This window comes from Lactuca saligna, chromosome 1, assembly GCF_052625555.1.
Source record: "Lactuca saligna cultivar CGN05327 chromosome 1, ASM5262555v1, whole genome shotgun sequence".
NCBI classification, from domain to species: domain Eukaryota; kingdom Viridiplantae; phylum Streptophyta; class Magnoliopsida; order Asterales; family Asteraceae; genus Lactuca; species Lactuca saligna.
In genome coordinates, this window is record NC_136417.1 from 35,218,666 (window position 1) to 35,236,800 (window position 18,135).

Here is an 18,135-nt window from a genome sequence, read left to right on the forward strand (position 1 = left end):
TGCAGAATATACCGGTGGTGTGCGATTATCCGGAAGTCTTTCCCGAAGATCTTCCCGGATTACCACTTGATAGGCAAGTAGAGTTTCGTATAGATTTATTACCAGGAACAACACCGATAGCAAAGGCACCTTACCGATTAGCACCGACGGAGATGAAGGAGCTCATGACACAACTTCAGGAGCTGTTGGACAGCGGTTTCATTCGACCTAGTTCATCACCCTGGGGAGCTCCGGTGTTATTCGTGAAGAAGAAGGACGGAAGCATGAGGATGTGCATGGACTACCGAGAGCTGAATAAGGCAACAGTGAAGAACAAGTATCCATTGCCGAGGATTGATGACCTATTCGATCAGCTGCAAGGTTCAAGCTACTTCTCAAAGATTGATCTTAGGTTAGGATATCATCAGCTGAAGGTGAGAGAGCAAGATATTGAGAAGACTGCATTCAGAACAAGATATGGACACTACGAATTCTTGGTTATGTCATTCGGACTAACCAATGCTCCCGCAGCATTCATGGATTTGATGAATAGGGTTTGTAAACCATTCCTCGATAAATCCGTGATAGTGTTCATCGACGACATTCTCATCTACTCGAAAAGCCAGGAGGAGAATGGCAAGCATCTACGAGAAGTGTTGGAAGTGTTAAAGAAGGAGAAGCTTTTTGCAAAGTTCTCCAAATGCGACTTTTGGATACGGAAAGTCCAATTCTTGGGTCATGTTGTTAACCAAGAGGGAATAATGGTTGACCCCGCAAAGATCGAGGCTGTAATGAAGTGGGAACGTCCGAAGAATCCCACGGAGATTCGAAGCTTTCTAGGATTAGCTGGATATTACCGACGATTTATCCAAGGCTTTTCTTCGATAGCTGCTCCATTAACAGCTTTGACCCATAAAGGAGCTACGTATACGTGGAGTGAGAAACACGATGAGGCGTTCGAGAAGCTAAAGAAGAAGTTATGTGAAGCACCGATACTTTCTCTACCCGATGGAGTCGAAGATTTCGCAGTTTATAGTGATGCATCTGGAGTTGGGTTGGGTTGTGTTCTGACCCTAAGAGAAAAGGTGATAGCATATGCATCTCGACAATTGAAAGAGCACGAAAAGAACTACCCCACTCATGATCTGGAGTTGGCAGCGGTAGTATTTGCCTTAAAGATATGGAGGCATTACCTCTACGGCACGAAGTGCAAGCTCTTCACTGATCATAAGAGTCTCCAGTATCTCTTTAATCAGAAGGAGTTGAACATGAGGCAACGACGCTGGTTAGAACTTCTCAAGGACTACGACTGTGAGATACTTTGCCACCCAGGTAAAGCAAATATTGTTGATGATGCTCTCAGTCGGAAAGTCAATCTTGAAAGGAAAAGGCCAAGAGCGTTAAGAATTGAAGTCGTCTCGACGATTGTGGAAAGTATCAGGAAAGCTCAAGAAGAAGCCTTAGAAAAGAATGACCGAAAGGAAGAACGTTTGGGAAAAACGTTAGTGTTCGGTACGAACAGTCGAGGACTGAAGGTATTCCAAGATCGAATTTGGGTACCTAAGACGGGAGGAATAAGAGATCTTCTAATGGAAGAAGCACACAAGACCATGTACTCGATTCATCCCGGTAGCACTAAAATGTATAGGGACCTAAAACCCTACTACTGGTGGCCGACGATGAAGCTCGATGTTGCGAAGTATGTAGCTGAGTGCGTAACATGTGCAAGGGTTAAGGCACAACATCAGAAACCGTATGGGAGTTTAGAACCTTTACCTGTACCCATGGGTAAATGGGAAGACATCACCATGGATTTTGTGACTAAACTGCCCAAAACGAAGAACGGACACGACATGATTTGGGTAGTCGTGGATCGTTTCACCAAGAGTGCACACTTCATAGCCGCCAACGAGAAGTGGTCTATGGATAAGCTCGCAAATTCTTACGTGAAGGAAATTGTAAGACTTCACGGTGTCCCTCTTACGATTGTGTCAGATCGTGATAGTCGTTTCACGTCGAGGTTTTGGAGGAGTCTACAAGAGGAGTTGGGTACAAAGTTGTGTTTGAGTACTGCTTACCATCCGCAAACCGATGGTCAGAGCGAAAGAACGATTCAGACATTGGAAGATATGCTGAGAGCATGTACCCTCGAATTCCAAGGGAATTGGGACGAACACTTACCTCTAGTAGAATTTTCCTACAATAATAGCTTTCACTCGAGCATCAAGATGGCACCTTACCAAGCCTTGTATGGACAAAAGTGTCGTACGCCGTCTTGTTGGCTTGAAGCCGGAGAGAAGCAGTTTATGGGCCCCGAGATAGTCCATGAGACTGCTGAGAAATTGAAGGTGATTAGGGAAAGAATGTTAGCAGCTCAGGATCGTCAGAAGAGCTATGCTGACAAGAAAAGACGACCGATAACCTTCGAAGTTGGGGATTCCGTTTTACTTAAAGTCTCACCGTGGAAGGGACTTATACGATTTGGGAAACGAGGAAAGTTGAATCCAAGGTTTATTGGACCGTTCAAAGTTCTTCAGAGGATTGGGAACCAAGCTTACAAGCTGGAATTGCCCGAAGAACTCAATGGTATTCATAACACCTTCCATGTGTGTTATTTGAGGAAATTCGTGGGAGATATTCCCGACATAATTCCAATCTCAGAGTTAAGGATGGATGAAAATAAAAGGCTGATCGAAGAGCCCGAGGCAATTGTTGACCGTAAGACTAAGAAGTTACGACGCAAGATGGTCGACTTAGTGCTAGTCCAATGGAAACATTCGAATGGGCCAAATCTCACTTGGGAAACAGAGGATGACATGATGAGTCGTTATCCACATTTGTTTGCTGATGCATGATTCCGGGACGGAATCATCCTAAGGGGGAGAGAATTGTAACGCCCGGGTTTTCAGGGCTAAGCATTTTGTCAATATAACAGTCTAGGTCAACTATTGTAACTCTTTTTGAAGTAATAAATATGAAATATTTGAGTATTATGTGAATTCTGTGTATTTATGTGTTTATTATTAAATTATAAATGTATAATTAATAAAGAATAAAAATGAGCGTCAAAATTAAAGTGTGAGATAATCCCGATATCTCTACATAAAGTTGTAGAATATGTCTCGAGGTTTCCGTACATATAAAGAATACCGAAATCCGAGCTATAACGAAGAAGTTATGGCCCGCCGAAGTTTTACGGCAAAACCGGCACGGCACCGGAAGACATAAAATAGTAAATTTATGATAGAAGACTTTTTAGCCTTAGAAATCTAAACAAAAGTTGTAGGATATGTTAAACTAAGAACATCGATAAAAAGAACGCCCAAATCCGACTTCGTATGAAGAAGTTACGCCTTTTCGAAGTTTCGGACTAGCAGTGTACAACCCGAAATTCGAATATTAGATCGAGCGGGTTTTAGCCGACACGACCTGAACGAGAATCGAAGATCTTGTAGAGAGTAGCATAACGAGAAAAAGATGGGCAAAAACAGATGTCGGATGAAGAAGTTATGAGAATTTAACGGATCAACCGTGTCCCGGCCCATTAATAATATAAAATTTAAAATCGAGCCAAAATTAGCCGACGAAGTCTAAACGAAAGTTGTAGAGTACGTTCCCACCTTCGCGTGGATATAAAGAACGTCAAAAACGGAGCTCGTATGCGAAAGTTACGAATTTTTGAAGTTTGAACTCGAAAATGCGAAGTCTGATGCGAAATCGGGTGACGTGGCGCGATCAGAGCCGTCGCTTGCGGCCCACGGTCTCGCTCGGATGAGCGACACGTCGCTCCTCGCTACGCCCAGCGTCCGGCTTCGTGCGCCCCGCGTCCGCTCGCTCTCGGTCCAGAAGGCGCCACGACGCCTCGTCCTACGCCCCGCGTACGAGGTCCGGGTACGCCCCGCGTACCTTCGCTTCCCCTCCGCCCGGTGCGAGACAGCTGGCTGCGAGCTGGCACCCTTATCCGCGAGAACGCGCCGCGTAGTCTCGGATCTACGCCCCGCGTAGCGAGGGCCTCGTGCCTATAAAAGGAGGCCGAGGTTGCCTCATTTTTCACACCAAAATCTCATTCTTTCTCTCACTACTTTCTCTCTCTACAACCCCAAACCACCCCTAAGCCCTAGTTGAACCCCTAGCACCCTAAGGAAGCCCCAAGGCTCCCGGAGTCCCGAGAAAAAGGAGTTTTTCGGTTTCGAAACGCTGCTCCAATAGAGTCCCGGTTTTCGATAAAATTCGCTGTTTTATCGAAGGAATATCATTTTAAGAGTATCGAAGCGTTGTCCGAGTGCTGAGTCACCACCTAATCAGGTGAGTGCATATTCACTTTCAACTTACACATAGATATGAAGTATTTAATATAAATTACGTGCTATGTGTGCATATTATCTGAATACTTGCTATCTATGCTGGATGAACGTTTTATACATGTTTTCAAAGATTTAAACTGTATATGTATTTTATATCTACAAAATGTGTTGGGTAAAACATGGGTAGATGTAATAGTTGCTGTGTGATAAATAAAATGATGAGAGGCCTCGTTATAGATGATATTGATGATCCAGTCATCTAGCGGAGTATAGATGACGACCACGGACTATTCTAGACAGTCCAGTGGAACACTAGCAGGCTCGCAACCTGTAGGTGTTTATTTGAACTGTGTGTTTATTTGAACTGTGTGCTCACCAGATGTACTCCATCCCCCACATGGTTGCCTATTAGGACATATATTGCTGAGGAATCCCCTTAGCAGTAGTGTCCATCCCGATGATGATCCTTAGGCTAGGTCCCTTATGATAGGTGTTTAGGGACGTAAAGTGAGGATAACGGGAACGGGTAATCGGGTTATTGTTGATTGATGAACTTAATAAACTTATTTATTGTGGGTTGAAAACCCTATGTGCTCACCAGGCTCCCAAGCCTGACCCACTCAGTTCTATGTATTACAGGAAGTGGCGCATGAGCATAGGTGTGATGTTTTGGACGAGGGATTACGGATATAGGCCTGTAGATATGAAATAATGTAGTAAGGCTTATATTGTACTGTTTATACTTTTGATCTGTACGAACATGACATCCCGAGTCTTTTAATGAATACATTTCTATGGAAATGCTTTTGATAAATCTTTATCATATTATTGTTTTGGGACAAATTCCGCAAACCTTTTATTAAAAGATAACTCTGATTTTGAAATAAAGTATAAACAAAAACCGGTCTTTTCTGGCCGTGATTTTGGGGATGTCACACTACTGCTCATGCCCCCGATGAAATGTGACGATCTTCTTCATCAATCGAGTCAAAGGAACTGTTATCTTGGAGACATACCAAATATATATATATATATATATATATATATATATATATATATATATATGTGTGTGTGTGTGTGTGTGTGTGTGTATATTATTTAGAAAGTACACGTCTTCCCGATCCCAAAAATAAATATGATTTTTATAAGATATAAAAGTCAGTCGTGCACAACAAATGTATAACGTAAAAAATTACGAAGAGAATGGTTGACTTTTAGCTAAAGCCACCAAAAAGAAAATCGTACTACACTTTAAATAAAAATTTTGTGAAAAAAGAATGCAAAAAACGGAGTCCTTACAAGAGAGTTATGATTTTAGCAAAATCCTTTAATTTTATAAAATATGGACAAAAAAAAAGTCAAAATTAGCCGACAGAGTCTAAACGAAAGTTGTAGATCTCGTCAATAGCTACACGTGGATATAAAGAACGTTAAAAACGGAGTTCGTAAGAACGAGTTATAATTTATAATAGCATATTTACGTATTAAAATAAAGTATAAATCATATATATATATATATATATATATATATATATATATATATATATATATATATATATATATATATATATATATATATATATATATCATTAGAAAGGTATCGACGATGCGGTCGTTATAAGACTAGTTTAAAACTAAATACAAAATTCTAAATATTTGAAAAGTTTGAATTTATAAGAAAAATAAAAAAAAATTATTGAATTATTTTTTTCTAAATTTAAACAAATAATTTAGATAAATAAATAAATGAAATTAATGAAGTTTTAATTTAGTAAATTTAAAACTAAAAGGAAAGTTCACTAAAGAAATTAATATGCATTTATTATTGCATTTAAATAGTTTGTGGAATTGATAAAATAGGAAAAACCATATAATGACATATGAAATAGAAATTAATTTAAAATAACATTTGACAAATTGAATGAGAATGTGACAACTGAAAAAAAAAAAAACATTCATTTATTAAAGTAGATTAGGTATAATACCCGTGTATTAGACGAGTTGATTTAAAAAAACATTAAACATTAAATTAAAGTATAAACATAAAATATTTTTTAATGTAAAACTTTTAAAATAAAAAAGAAAAAAAATGTATTTATTGCAATTTAATATCATATATATGGTATTTAATACTTTACATATATAAGTATATAACTTTAATTTTAAAACTTAAAATAAATAAAAAATTGACAATTGGATAATATTTATTTCAAAAATATCATAAAATAACAAGCGTTAAAATTAATGAGATTGAAATGTATTAAAAAAATGAAATGTATTAAAAAAATCTTTATTTATTAAGGAGGATATATATATATATATATATATATATATATATATATATATATATATATATATATATATATTAAAGATTAGCCCTGTCGAAAATACCCGATACCCGAATTACCCACCCGATTTTTTCGGGTATCGGGTAAATTTTTCCGGGTAATCGGGTTACCCGATTTTTTTTCGGGTCGGGTAAAGGGTACATTTTTTGGGTTTCGGGTATACCCGAATTACCCAAATTATTTTAAAAATTCATTTTTTTTGTAAAGCTTGTACTATATAGCAGGTATTTGATCACGCTTAAACTAATATCATTATTATAAAAATAAATATATTTATTATGACAATACGAAACTAACAATATTAAAAGTAATTTTTATACATCATCACGTTATTTAAAACTTACCTGTTTTCTCTATTATAGTTTTAATTACAACTAACAAACTCATTATCTTGACGAAACTTTAGAACATTGCAAAACTTATGACTACATTTATCTTAAACATTTTAAACTTTTAAATTAAGATCTTTAGGTATTTGTTTTTTTAACATCTTATTAGATTAGATTAAGTCGTTAAAAAAATACTTGATATCTCATGTATTATTGAGTAGAAAATCTCAATGTTCAAAGCTTGAGTAACTTCGTTTATGTCTCGTTTGTTTATATAAACAAAACTAATAAAGCACGAAGTATTTATTTCATTAAATTTATTTTTAGGTGAAATTAAAAAAAAATCATATATTTCGGGTAATACCCGAATTACCCAAACCCGATCCGATACCCGAATTACCCAAACCCGAATTACCCGAATTTAGTTTGGGTAGGGTAACGGGTAATTTTTCTAACATGAAAAACCCGAATTACCCGAAACCCGAAAAAATTACACCCCTATTAAAGATACAATGAATTACTATAAAACTGAAAAAGAAAATAATAAATATTGTTGACTGTTGAGTCAATCCACTTTAATTCATTAAAAAAGTTGTTTATTCAGATATGCTACTTCAATTTTCTATTTTTACCGCATTTAATGCCCATTTATTCATGATATGCTATTAGATAATAAATTTAAGAAAATATATAATATAACAATTACAGAAATCTTCTGGTACATATTTTTGTATCCTTCTTTCTATTACCGTAATCTTATTTCATATCTTATATTGTTGAATAAACTTACATATCTCGTCCATTGACTATTTATACATTTGTAATTTAAGTGTATCTAGAAGTTATTTTATATATTGAACCCTAAATGATCAAACTGATTTTTATTTTGACCATAATTTCAATGATTTGTGTTGGATAATTAACAACAAATGGGTATTTAAAGGGCATTATGTCTTTTTTACTTGCATACTCTTCTATCATTCATATCCATGAATTTTAATTTTTTTTAAGTAAGATAAAAAACTAATTAATTCAGTCTTCAACAACATGTTGCTAATAAATTAAATCAAAGATAATATTGTGAACAACATATTACCAATGAACTTTTATTTGTTGATGGGATTCAATGAAACAAAATCTTAATTTGTAAAGTAGGTAAAAGACTAGTTGTGCTTGATGTGGACGCTAATAAATTAAATCAAAGATAATATTGTGAACAACATATTACCAATGAACTTTTATTTGTTGATGGGATTCAATGAAACAAAATCTTAATTTGTAAAGTAGGTAAAAGACTAGTTGTGCTTGATGTGGACGTTACAAAATCTTAAATATATATCACCTTCTTTTGTACATGCAAAATAATAATAATAATAATAATTAGTGCATCGATCGTGTTTTTTTCAATAAATTTCTCATTAATTTTCTAGATATAGAATTCAAAAAATACATGCACCAAGAAGAGAAGTTGCGATCTAGGTTTAATGAAACATAACAACACAAGATGACTGATCATTATCGACTTGGATTCATAAATGGTAGATATGCTATTATTAGAATCAAAATTACAATTTAGGTTTCCGATAAATTTGTCGCCTTGAGCTAGCTACGAACTCATTGCCATGAAAAGATGAAAAGATACTCAACGTTGTCTTCATCTTTAGGTTTCTTATTCTTATTTTTTTCGTCAATGACATTTTCTAACAATCGAGCATATATAATGTCCATCCTTGAACTCATGTGCAACAACTTTTCTTTATAGATGATCTAATTTTGTATTCAACTTTCTTTGGGGTTGGTATTGGGGAAATAGATTGCCTTATAAGATAATATGTTTGAATAGTGATAAGAAAGGAAGAATGAACATACCATATGTTTATTCCTTTTTTATTTCAAACTAATAAGATATAACAACAAGTTTTTAATTTCCAAATGTGCTATGTTTTGATTTTCACGTTGTTATAAGCACTAACGTCGACAAAAGTTGTCCATAATAGCGTCTCCAAAGTATATATCAACTACCATAATAAGTTTTAAACATCTTTTATTACATGTATTATAAATAATAAATACATCTTTAAACTCTAAACTTTAAACCTGTAAAAAAGAATCATATTTTCCACCATGCTACTTCTTATCATATATAACATATTTAACATTATGTTAAAATATATGTTACCGCATAACACATGATTGTCACTGTTAATGTTTAATGTTTCAAAGAAATTATATGATCATATACAAATCAATAAAGTTATATGATCATACATATACATTACTTGCTATTAAAAATCGAAAGTAAAAGAACAACACATATCTACAAGAGTAATAGTTTTTAACCCATACAAAAGGGAAAATCGGATTTGTGAAACCGATTATTTCTCTCATGCTATCACAAAGTCACTGCTTCAAGTAAGTTTATGTAGGATATGTACTTGATGTTCTCTTCCAATGTCTTAATATGATGATTAATACACTTTGTGGTCAATCAACATCTCGATAATCATGGTATAATTCATTTTCATTTTATACAAATCGAATGAATCCTACTTAGGATTGTTTGAAACATTATTTTTCATTCCGATAAGTTTATTGCTATACACTCCAACATTTCTAAAAGGGGTATTGAAATTTGATTCTACAAGCAACTTCAAGCAATTACCTTTTTCATTAGAATTTAATTACAAAACAAATGAGTGAAGACATATCAAAAGGGAAGAGAGAAAGTTGACATAAATTCCTTTAAACACATCCATGTGTTATTATTTAACGGAAAACCATTATAGCATTAGTGTGAGAGACCATAATAAAGCAAAACTAGCTATTTGGTACAAAAGTATACACAATATGTTTTCGTGGACTAATTCCGCATATCAAATATATAGTTAAGGGACTAAATATGTACTATACCAATCTGCAGAATAGAATTAGATTTTGTTAGGTGAAATAATAATGAACAAATAAACAATCCATTGGAACAAGGCGCATGGTAGTCACGCTACACTCTCATTTCCAGTCGGTCTATTCCTTTCATCCTTCGATTGTCAAGGCAAAGTAACGTCTGCAAGAGACCACTCTCCATCCTCCGATTTTCTCTCTTCAAAAACCCTAAAAGATTGTCGTAAAACCTTGATCGTATCACAAACCTTAAGAAACCCATTGCTTAGTTCCAATCAAGTAAAGTATCCCATCAATTCATGCAAAAACATTTATTATTTATGTACATTCTATCTGGGTTTTGGTGACCACTGCTCAAATTCGAAAACCCCAACTTTGTTGCGTAATTTTTGTTTTTGTTTTGAAGAATGTCGATTTTGGATCGGAATCGGTCACAGACCTTATTCTACACTCCGCCGGCGATGAGAAGCCACAATCAGCAGCCGGAGTTCTGTCAAGAAGAGAAGCAAGTAAGCCCCCAAAAGGAAGACCAATCGGAGTCTTTTCTGAATAGTAACAGTAGCCATAATGTCGAGATGTCCAATTTGGATCGGTTCATGAAGATGAGTACTCCGATTGTCACTGCTCAGCATTTCCCCAAGGTATAAAAACAAAATTCAAACAAAAACCCCTAATTATTTTTCACCAATTCGTAACTGTTTATAATCTGGGCAATCGACAAAATGTGAAATTTCTACGTAGAACCACTTCTTGAAATTTTAAATTCGAAATCGTGTTAAATACTACTCCAAAATTAAATAATTTATTCTATTCATGTTCAATTTGGGTAATTGATGAAATCGTGAAAGTTAGAATTATTTTATTGGAACTGATTCGAATTTTTGTTTTACTTTCTTGCTTGCTTTATACTCAATTTCATTAGGTTAAAACAATGCTAACGCTTTGATTAACTATTAATTATCGATTACTCATATGTCTCTTTCGATAATAATTTTTCTGTCAATCAAAAACCTGTTGTCAAAATCTTGAAAAGGCTTCGATTATAAACTCGATTCATGAAATGTTCATTTACATTTCCAAAAAAAAAAAACGTTACATTCATATCAAATCATCAACCATATCATAGTAAAGGGATCATTTCATCTTCCAAATCATCAAATCTATCCAAAAAAAAAAAAAATCTTAAACTTTTCATTTTCTCTGTAGACTAGCATAAAGGGATGGAGAAACGAAGAAAATTACCAACCATACTTCATTCTTGATGATCTTTGGGAAACCTACACAGAATGGAGTGCATATGGAGCTGGTGTTCCCCTTGTATTAAATGAAAAAGACTATGTTGTTCAATACTACACCCCTTATATATCCGCTATTCAACTATACATAGACCCATCTCCACCTTTCACAAACTCAAGGTAAACCTCATTTATTTACAACTTTGCCACTCCCACCATATTCCAGTTTCCATACTTGCATGTAATTAATCGTTTTTTCCGACATGTTTTTCCCTAGGGTTTCATATTTTTCTTGATATAAATGTTATATAAAAAAAACGTTTCATTTCTTATAATTAACATACGCTTAATTTTTTTATTTAATTTTTTGTTACAGGAGGGCAGGTGAGCAAAGTGATTCTGGTAGTAGTGATGGGAGTTATGAAGGAGGGGCAGCTGAAAATAATCCTGATTCTGTTGCACAAAGTTTTAATAAACTTATGCTTGATGAACATGAATTTAGAAGCCCACATGGGCTTCTTGCTTATGAATTTTATGAGAAGATCTTACCTTTTCATCGTAGGCCTTTGGTTGACAAGGCAAGTCGAATTACAAATTATGAAATTACCAAATTACCCCTGTCGAATATGGTTAAAAAGAGTTTAATTGTTGTAAATGTTAACAGGTATCGGATCTTGCAAAAATGTTTCCCGCGATAAGATCTTACCGCAGTTGTGATTTGACTCCATCGAGTTGGTTTTCTGTTGCATGGTAATATATAAATATATAAATATATAAATATATAAATATATAAATACATAATAAATAATAATCTTTAATATTTTTTTTATAAATTTTTACAGTTTTTTTTTTGGTTATGAACTTGATAATTTTGTTTTATTTAGGTATCCGATATATAGAATACCGCACGGGCCATCTCTTCATGAAGTTGAGAGTTGTTTCTTGACCTATCATTCTCTCTCGTCTCCCGTACAAGGTATATTTTTCTTATTTCCTTTTTTTTTTTTTCTATTAAAACATCGTAATAGAAAGTAAATTATGGTTTTAAAATTTTAATGTTTTATTATAGAGTTAATCAGAAAAATGACCAAAAGAGTAAAGGGTAAAACACCAAATGACCACCTTGTCGACATTTATCACAAAATTACCACTTATTTCATGAAAAAAAGTTGCGGATTTGCACAATTGCTTTTTCTAACATCATATTTTTGAATTTTGTTTTTTGGAAGTTGACATGATTTTTCGTTAAGTTGATGTCATTTTGCAAAATAGTTAAAAAAATGGAAGCTTAAAAAAATTGTTTGGAGATTTTTTTTATTTTAGATGGGACATTTTTTTTTTTTTTTTAGATTTTCACATTGGTCGATAAGCTCCCAATTGCTATAATTAGATTTTCGCAACGCTTTTTTTAGATTTTCGCAATCGTTAAGTTCCCATGACAAGTTAATGATGATGTTTCCATATTTTTTTTAAAAAATGATCACGAAAACCTAAAAAACTCTTCAAAATATCTCTTTTTTTTTTAGATTTTCACAATCGTTGTCATTTGGTTTTGGGTGTTATTTCTTAACCTCAATTGGTTATATTTCTAGATTATAACCAACTCTTTATTGTTAATATGGTAACATAACACATTAACATGTACATAGATGTTCATGTTAAAACTTTATCTTTTTGTCAAATTTATTATAGGCATGGATGGAGATAATTCAAATGATGAGGGAGATGGACATGGACAACTTTCATTGCCAATTTTTGGATTTTCTGTTTACAAGTTCAGGAGTTGTGACTGGATTCCAAATGTTCATGCAGTTGAAAAAGTCAACTCTCTCATACATTCAACAGACAATTGGCTTCGCATGTTGGGTGTATTCCACCCTGATTTCATGCATTTTAAAACCCGTGCTTTTTTACAGTGACAGCTGGCAGCCGGGTAAACTAGGTGTTAAAAGTTAAAAACAAAACAGATAGATGTTCACATCAGGTAAAAACCTGACTTTTTTTTTTTTTTTTTTTAGGTTTTTAAAACTTTAAAAGGTTAGACTTTAGAGTCCATTTTTTGGGCTTTTGGATGATACATACATAATCCCATATAACTTGGTGGTTTTGTTGAAGGTATATGACTTTTTTTTGGGGGGATTTGAGAGCAGTAGTGATGTAGTTACTTGTACTTTGTGCAGTAAAAATTGTAAATTGCTCTCTAGAATGATTTGAAACTTTTTGTAGGATGTTTTTTTATCTTATGGTTTTTATCTAATTGCTGAAATGCTACCCTTGTTACATCATGTTTTTGTTTTTGAGTGTCATCTTAAAAATCGTGTCTCATTTGGTGCTTTTATGTGGACACTATGATTTAACTTTTTTAAAATCGCTATCTATCTTTTGTATGTGTCATGTCTATGTGTGTGACTTTTGAAATAAGTTACAACAATCGTTTTTCTAGACCAAAAAAAAAAAAAAAGGTTTTATTGGGTTTTTCTGAAGAATCTAAAGAATAATTGTATTCTTTATCTAACTTTTTTTCATTTAAGAAGAATCTAAAGAGAAAAAATAGGAACGGGTGAATCTATAAATAACAAAGCATTGGTATCATGATACCCTAGTTGATTTCATTAAGAAGCTGAAGACGTAAAAGAAATATGGAAAGAAGCATGTAATTTTGCGTTGAAAATTGCTTAATTGGAAAATAAACTAAACATTTACATGATGAAAAAGGATGAGAGATCTTTTGGTGTTAGAAAAGAATTTGGAGTTAATCAAAGAAAAGTTGTTAACTCACAAAGATGTTCCAATTGTGTTGTTTGTTATGTATGTAATTAAGCTAATTTATTAATAGTCAGTAATATTGATATTTTGGTTATTGATCTATGGGACTTAATATCATTATTTGTAATATTGTAACAAAATTTTGATTATCGACAGTTTGCAATGTTGTTTAATGGAAATATATGAAATATCTTTAACGGATATCTGCATCAAAAGTTGTAATGAACAATACAAACGTTTCCCACTTCCATGGCATAAAGTTATTCAAAACATAAATATAAAACATATACAAAAGTTGTATATGTTATCTGTAGATGTATCATATGAACTTGTACAAAACTTTTAGTTACCTAGATGTATCAAAAGTTATGCATAAACATATACAAAATACTATTGGTTTGTCTTGACATTAATGATTCCTACATCATTCTAAGTTCACTAGCTTTTGTTGAGTGCTTTCACTTTCATCCTTTAGTACAACTTTCTTACTTATCCCAATCTTGGTGATAGATTAAAAAAAAAAAAAAAAAAAAAAAAAAAAAACTCTTAAACCTCTTTAAAACTTAAGGCATATCCACAACGTGTTCCACTTATGTACATGTTGAGTAGTGTTATTCAACATTACACCCGAATTCAGTTCAACCTGAATCCACATGAACTTTCAACATTACGTCCCACTTCAGGTTCCTCTTCATGATCACATAACAGATTTTCAGATAGATTTTAATAGACATCCTAATCAAAGTTCTGATCTTCATTATCTTTATTTTCATATTTTTTACTTTTCCTCCTCAATCTAGTCAAATAGTGATTTGTTGTAGTGATCACTATGAACACTAATTCTACCATCATTAACATGTGTAGATTCAAGAAATGCCTTACAATTACCATCATTTAAAATCTTTAACCCATCTACCAAAAATTATCTGTAAAAGCGTAAATAAACATCATTTCGTCTCTTTTTAGTCGGCTTTTCAAGAAATGAGATAAAATTTGTATATCCTATAGAACTAAAATCCACATCTCTCACTTTAACGGGGTAGAAGTACACTAGATGCTTTCGTATGAGTGTACCTTCGTAGTAACATCACATATAAGAAGTTAAAATGGAATTGATGTAATTATATTCATTATTTCACTCTTACTTGGAGAAACTATACTTAGATTTGAACACCAATATAGAGTTTAATGATAAATTCAGAGTCCTAAGTAGTTTTCATAAGAAAAAAGGGTAAGTATAAGAGAAATTGTTTCTTATCCACTCAACTTCCACCTAAATACCATATATTTTTTTTCCTAATCAGCAAGATAATAATATAACCTGCAATACTTGGTCAAAACTATAGGTTTTGAACAACAATAAAGAATTTAATCAGTGATATACAAAATAAAACTTTAACTAAATATGTACATATGGCATGAGTTATTGTCTTATCAAGTCATTTGTTTAGAAATAGCTTTACTTTCGTTGAACTATTTCATCAATATTTGGTTTAATATATAAACATTAAACCATTTTAAGGTCTATTAACTAAAACTTTATAAAGATAAAATTGCAAATACTTATGGTTGATTATCGTACCTTTTTTACATTTAATTATTATATATAATAAAAAAACAGCCCTAATAAATAATATAGTTTGTGTTTTCATAATAAGGGCACAAAAGTTTTTTATTTTACATTTTGAGCACAAATCTATTTTCTTATTTCATACTTTTGGCCATAAAAGTTTCTTATGTTGGCAGATTTTATATCTAGATTTTTATATATTAATTGGCATTTCCTCTCCCTTATTCTGTAGAATGACATTTTACACTCTCTACTTTGTAGAATGGCACTTTCCATCCCTTTGCATTGTAAAATGTCGCTTTTACCCTCATAAATTTGAACAACGACAATTTCCACCCCTTCAACTTTTATATATTGTCATGTTTGCACTGGCATGTCTTGTTTTATTTGCCCATCTGAGTCATAACATACTCCAAAAAATATAGAGGTGACGTCCGAAGAATGGGATAGATATACCTGTCCAAAGTGTCAACGTCAAGTGGTTATTCGAAGTGTTGAAATATTTTCTACCTATGGTATCTAACTATTTTTTTTTCCGGTAAATAATAATATATTGTACAATGAAGAGAATCCATCGAAGTAAACATAAATGAAATGACATATTGTCCCTAAACTTTCATATGTACCATGTACACAAAATGATAAAATGATGAACATAATTTATAGTATAGTTTGTGTTTTATAATATAGCCACAAAAGTTTCATATTTTACACTTTGACCACAAATATACTTTCTTATTTCATACTTTGGCCATAAAAGTCTCTTATATTGGCATATTTGGTCCCTAGACTTTCGTATATTGGCATTTCCTCCTCTTTATATTGCATAATGGCGCTTTACACTCCTTGCTTTGTATAATGGTACTTTCCACTCATTTACTTTGTAAAATGTCACTTTTACCCCTCAAACGTGGACAACGACTATTTCCACCCCTTCAACTTTTGTATATTGTCATGTTTGTAGGTTTTGTCCATTGACTTTTATATGTCAGCAATTTTCATGCCCCTGGAAACCATGCATACAAAACGATAAAATGATTAATAATAATTTTCTTTTTTGTGACTAAAATGTAGTAAGCAAAACATTGTCTGCGAACCCCTCGAAGCGGAGAGGGGGGCAATTTCTAAGTAAATATAAAATGCATAGGGCTTATATTCTTTGTATCAATACAAAGTATTGTAACCAATATACATGGAAGTGTTTAGTTGTTATCCAATATGAAAACGAAGTTTTAGAAAGAAAAAAAAATGTTTTAGTTTGCTTAAATGCTATCGAAATGAAATAAATTGATAAATTGTTTTTTAGTATTTAAAAATTTATGCTTATATGTATAAATAATCGTAAACGACATCTTACATATTATTGACTCTTTTGTTTTCTTTAAATTAAAGGTAAAAGTGTAATTTTGTTTCAATCTTAATAAAAAATTAATAATAAGTTAAAACAAAATAACTTTTCAAAAAGTGTTTATTACCATTGCCATGCCAAAATAAGTATCACTTTGTTTTATTGATTTATTTGCAATTCATAAATTTAAAAGTATTTGTTACCGTGTGAAATTAAAAATAAACTGGAGTACATTATAAATAAGGAATCCCCCCCCCCCCCCCAATTGTCTCTCTCTCTCAATAAAAAGAAATTATAACTAATGTAAATAAATAAAGAATTATTGTCGTATTTTAGTTACTTTGGTGATGCCTTAATAAAATTACTGTTTTAAAGAAATAAAAAATAGATTATTAATTTTGAAATGGATCTATAAACAGTAAACTAAAAAACATCTATTAAAAGATTTTGTACAAAATTCACTCTGGTTGTAGGTACAGAGTGTTAATTATAGACGACATTTAATATTATTATAATGTGGTAAAGCAAACACATCGAAGCTCTCGTAGCTCAGTTGGTTAGAGCACCCGTTTAGTAAGCGGGAGGTCTTGAGTTCGACTCTCAACGAGAGCATATATTTTAATTTTCTTCAAGAATTTCGGATTTTGACCCATTTCTTAGGGGTACATCTTAAATATGATCATAATTTTATTTATAGAGATCTATAATTAAGAACCTTGCATGATTAATGAACATTTAAAAAAAAAAAAAAATCCTAATTCTAATAAATAAGTAGAACTTTGCCACGTGTCAATCTATAAGATCCCCAAAATAGAGTTTTTCCGCTCATTTTATTCATCTATATTTACGTAAATGCCATTCAATCCAAATGCAATAATTCCGGAAAAATCTGCAAACAAATCCTTTCAAAATATTCAACCAAAAAATTTTAATGAATAAAAGATATGGAAATAATGCAATAATTCCGGAAAAATCTGCAAACAAATCCTTTCAAAATATTCAACCAAAAATTTTAAATGAATAAAAGATATGGAAATACATTGAAAAAAAAGGTTCATCAATATTCAGATTCGAAAAAACCGATTATTTTTGAAAGTTTGTTTATTATGATTGCAAATTAAATCCCTAAAAATCTGCAATATTATTCTTTGCAAACGTAATCTTCTTAATTCTTATTGATTCATAAAAACTTTTCAAACGTAAATACCATTCATACGGTTCTTTTCTTTTTACCATTCTACTCCATAAAAATTCTGCTCCATAGAAATATTTGCAAACGTATTGTTCTTCATTCTTCTTGATTCTGCAACGCTTCAAAAATCAAATATCAGGTTAGTGTATTAAAATATCAGGATTAC

At 32.5% G+C, this 18,135-nt stretch overlaps 1 protein-coding gene and 1 non-coding gene across 2 annotated transcripts; both read left to right on the forward strand.

Annotated features, from left to right (window-relative positions):
* Positions 1–9,931: 9,931 nt before the first annotated feature.
* LOC145032630 (uncharacterized) lies at positions 9,932–13,378 on the forward strand. The gene is made up of 7 exons (XM_078981506.1): positions 9,932–10,137; positions 10,265–10,499; positions 11,065–11,273; positions 11,470–11,671; positions 11,758–11,843; positions 11,978–12,069; positions 12,786–13,378. The coding sequence occupies exons 2-7, from the start codon at positions 10,266–10,268 to the stop codon at positions 13,010–13,012; spliced, it is 1,050 nt and encodes a 349-aa protein (XP_078837632.1). The 5' UTR covers positions 9,932–10,137; position 10,265; the 3' UTR covers positions 13,013–13,378.
* A 3,937-nt stretch (positions 13,379–17,315) lies between these two features.
* Positions 17,316–17,389, forward strand: TRNAT-AGU (transfer RNA threonine (anticodon AGU)). The gene has a single exon. It is a non-coding gene; the product is annotated as a tRNA-Thr (tRNA).
* Positions 17,390–18,135: the final 746 nt, after the last annotated feature.

Excerpts from the sequence above, each read along its gene's own strand:
- LOC145032630 (XM_078981506.1), top strand. The coding sequence starts at position 10,266 with ATGTCGATTTTGGATCGGAATCGGTCACAGACCTTATTCTACACTCCG. Across the intron at positions 10,500-11,064 it reads CTGCTCAGCATTTCCCCAAG|ACTAGCATAAAGGGATGGAG; the intron begins GTATAAAAACAA and ends TTTTCTCTGTAG. Across the intron at positions 11,672-11,757 it reads GTAGGCCTTTGGTTGACAAG|GTATCGGATCTTGCAAAAAT; the intron begins GCAAGTCGAATT and ends AAATGTTAACAG.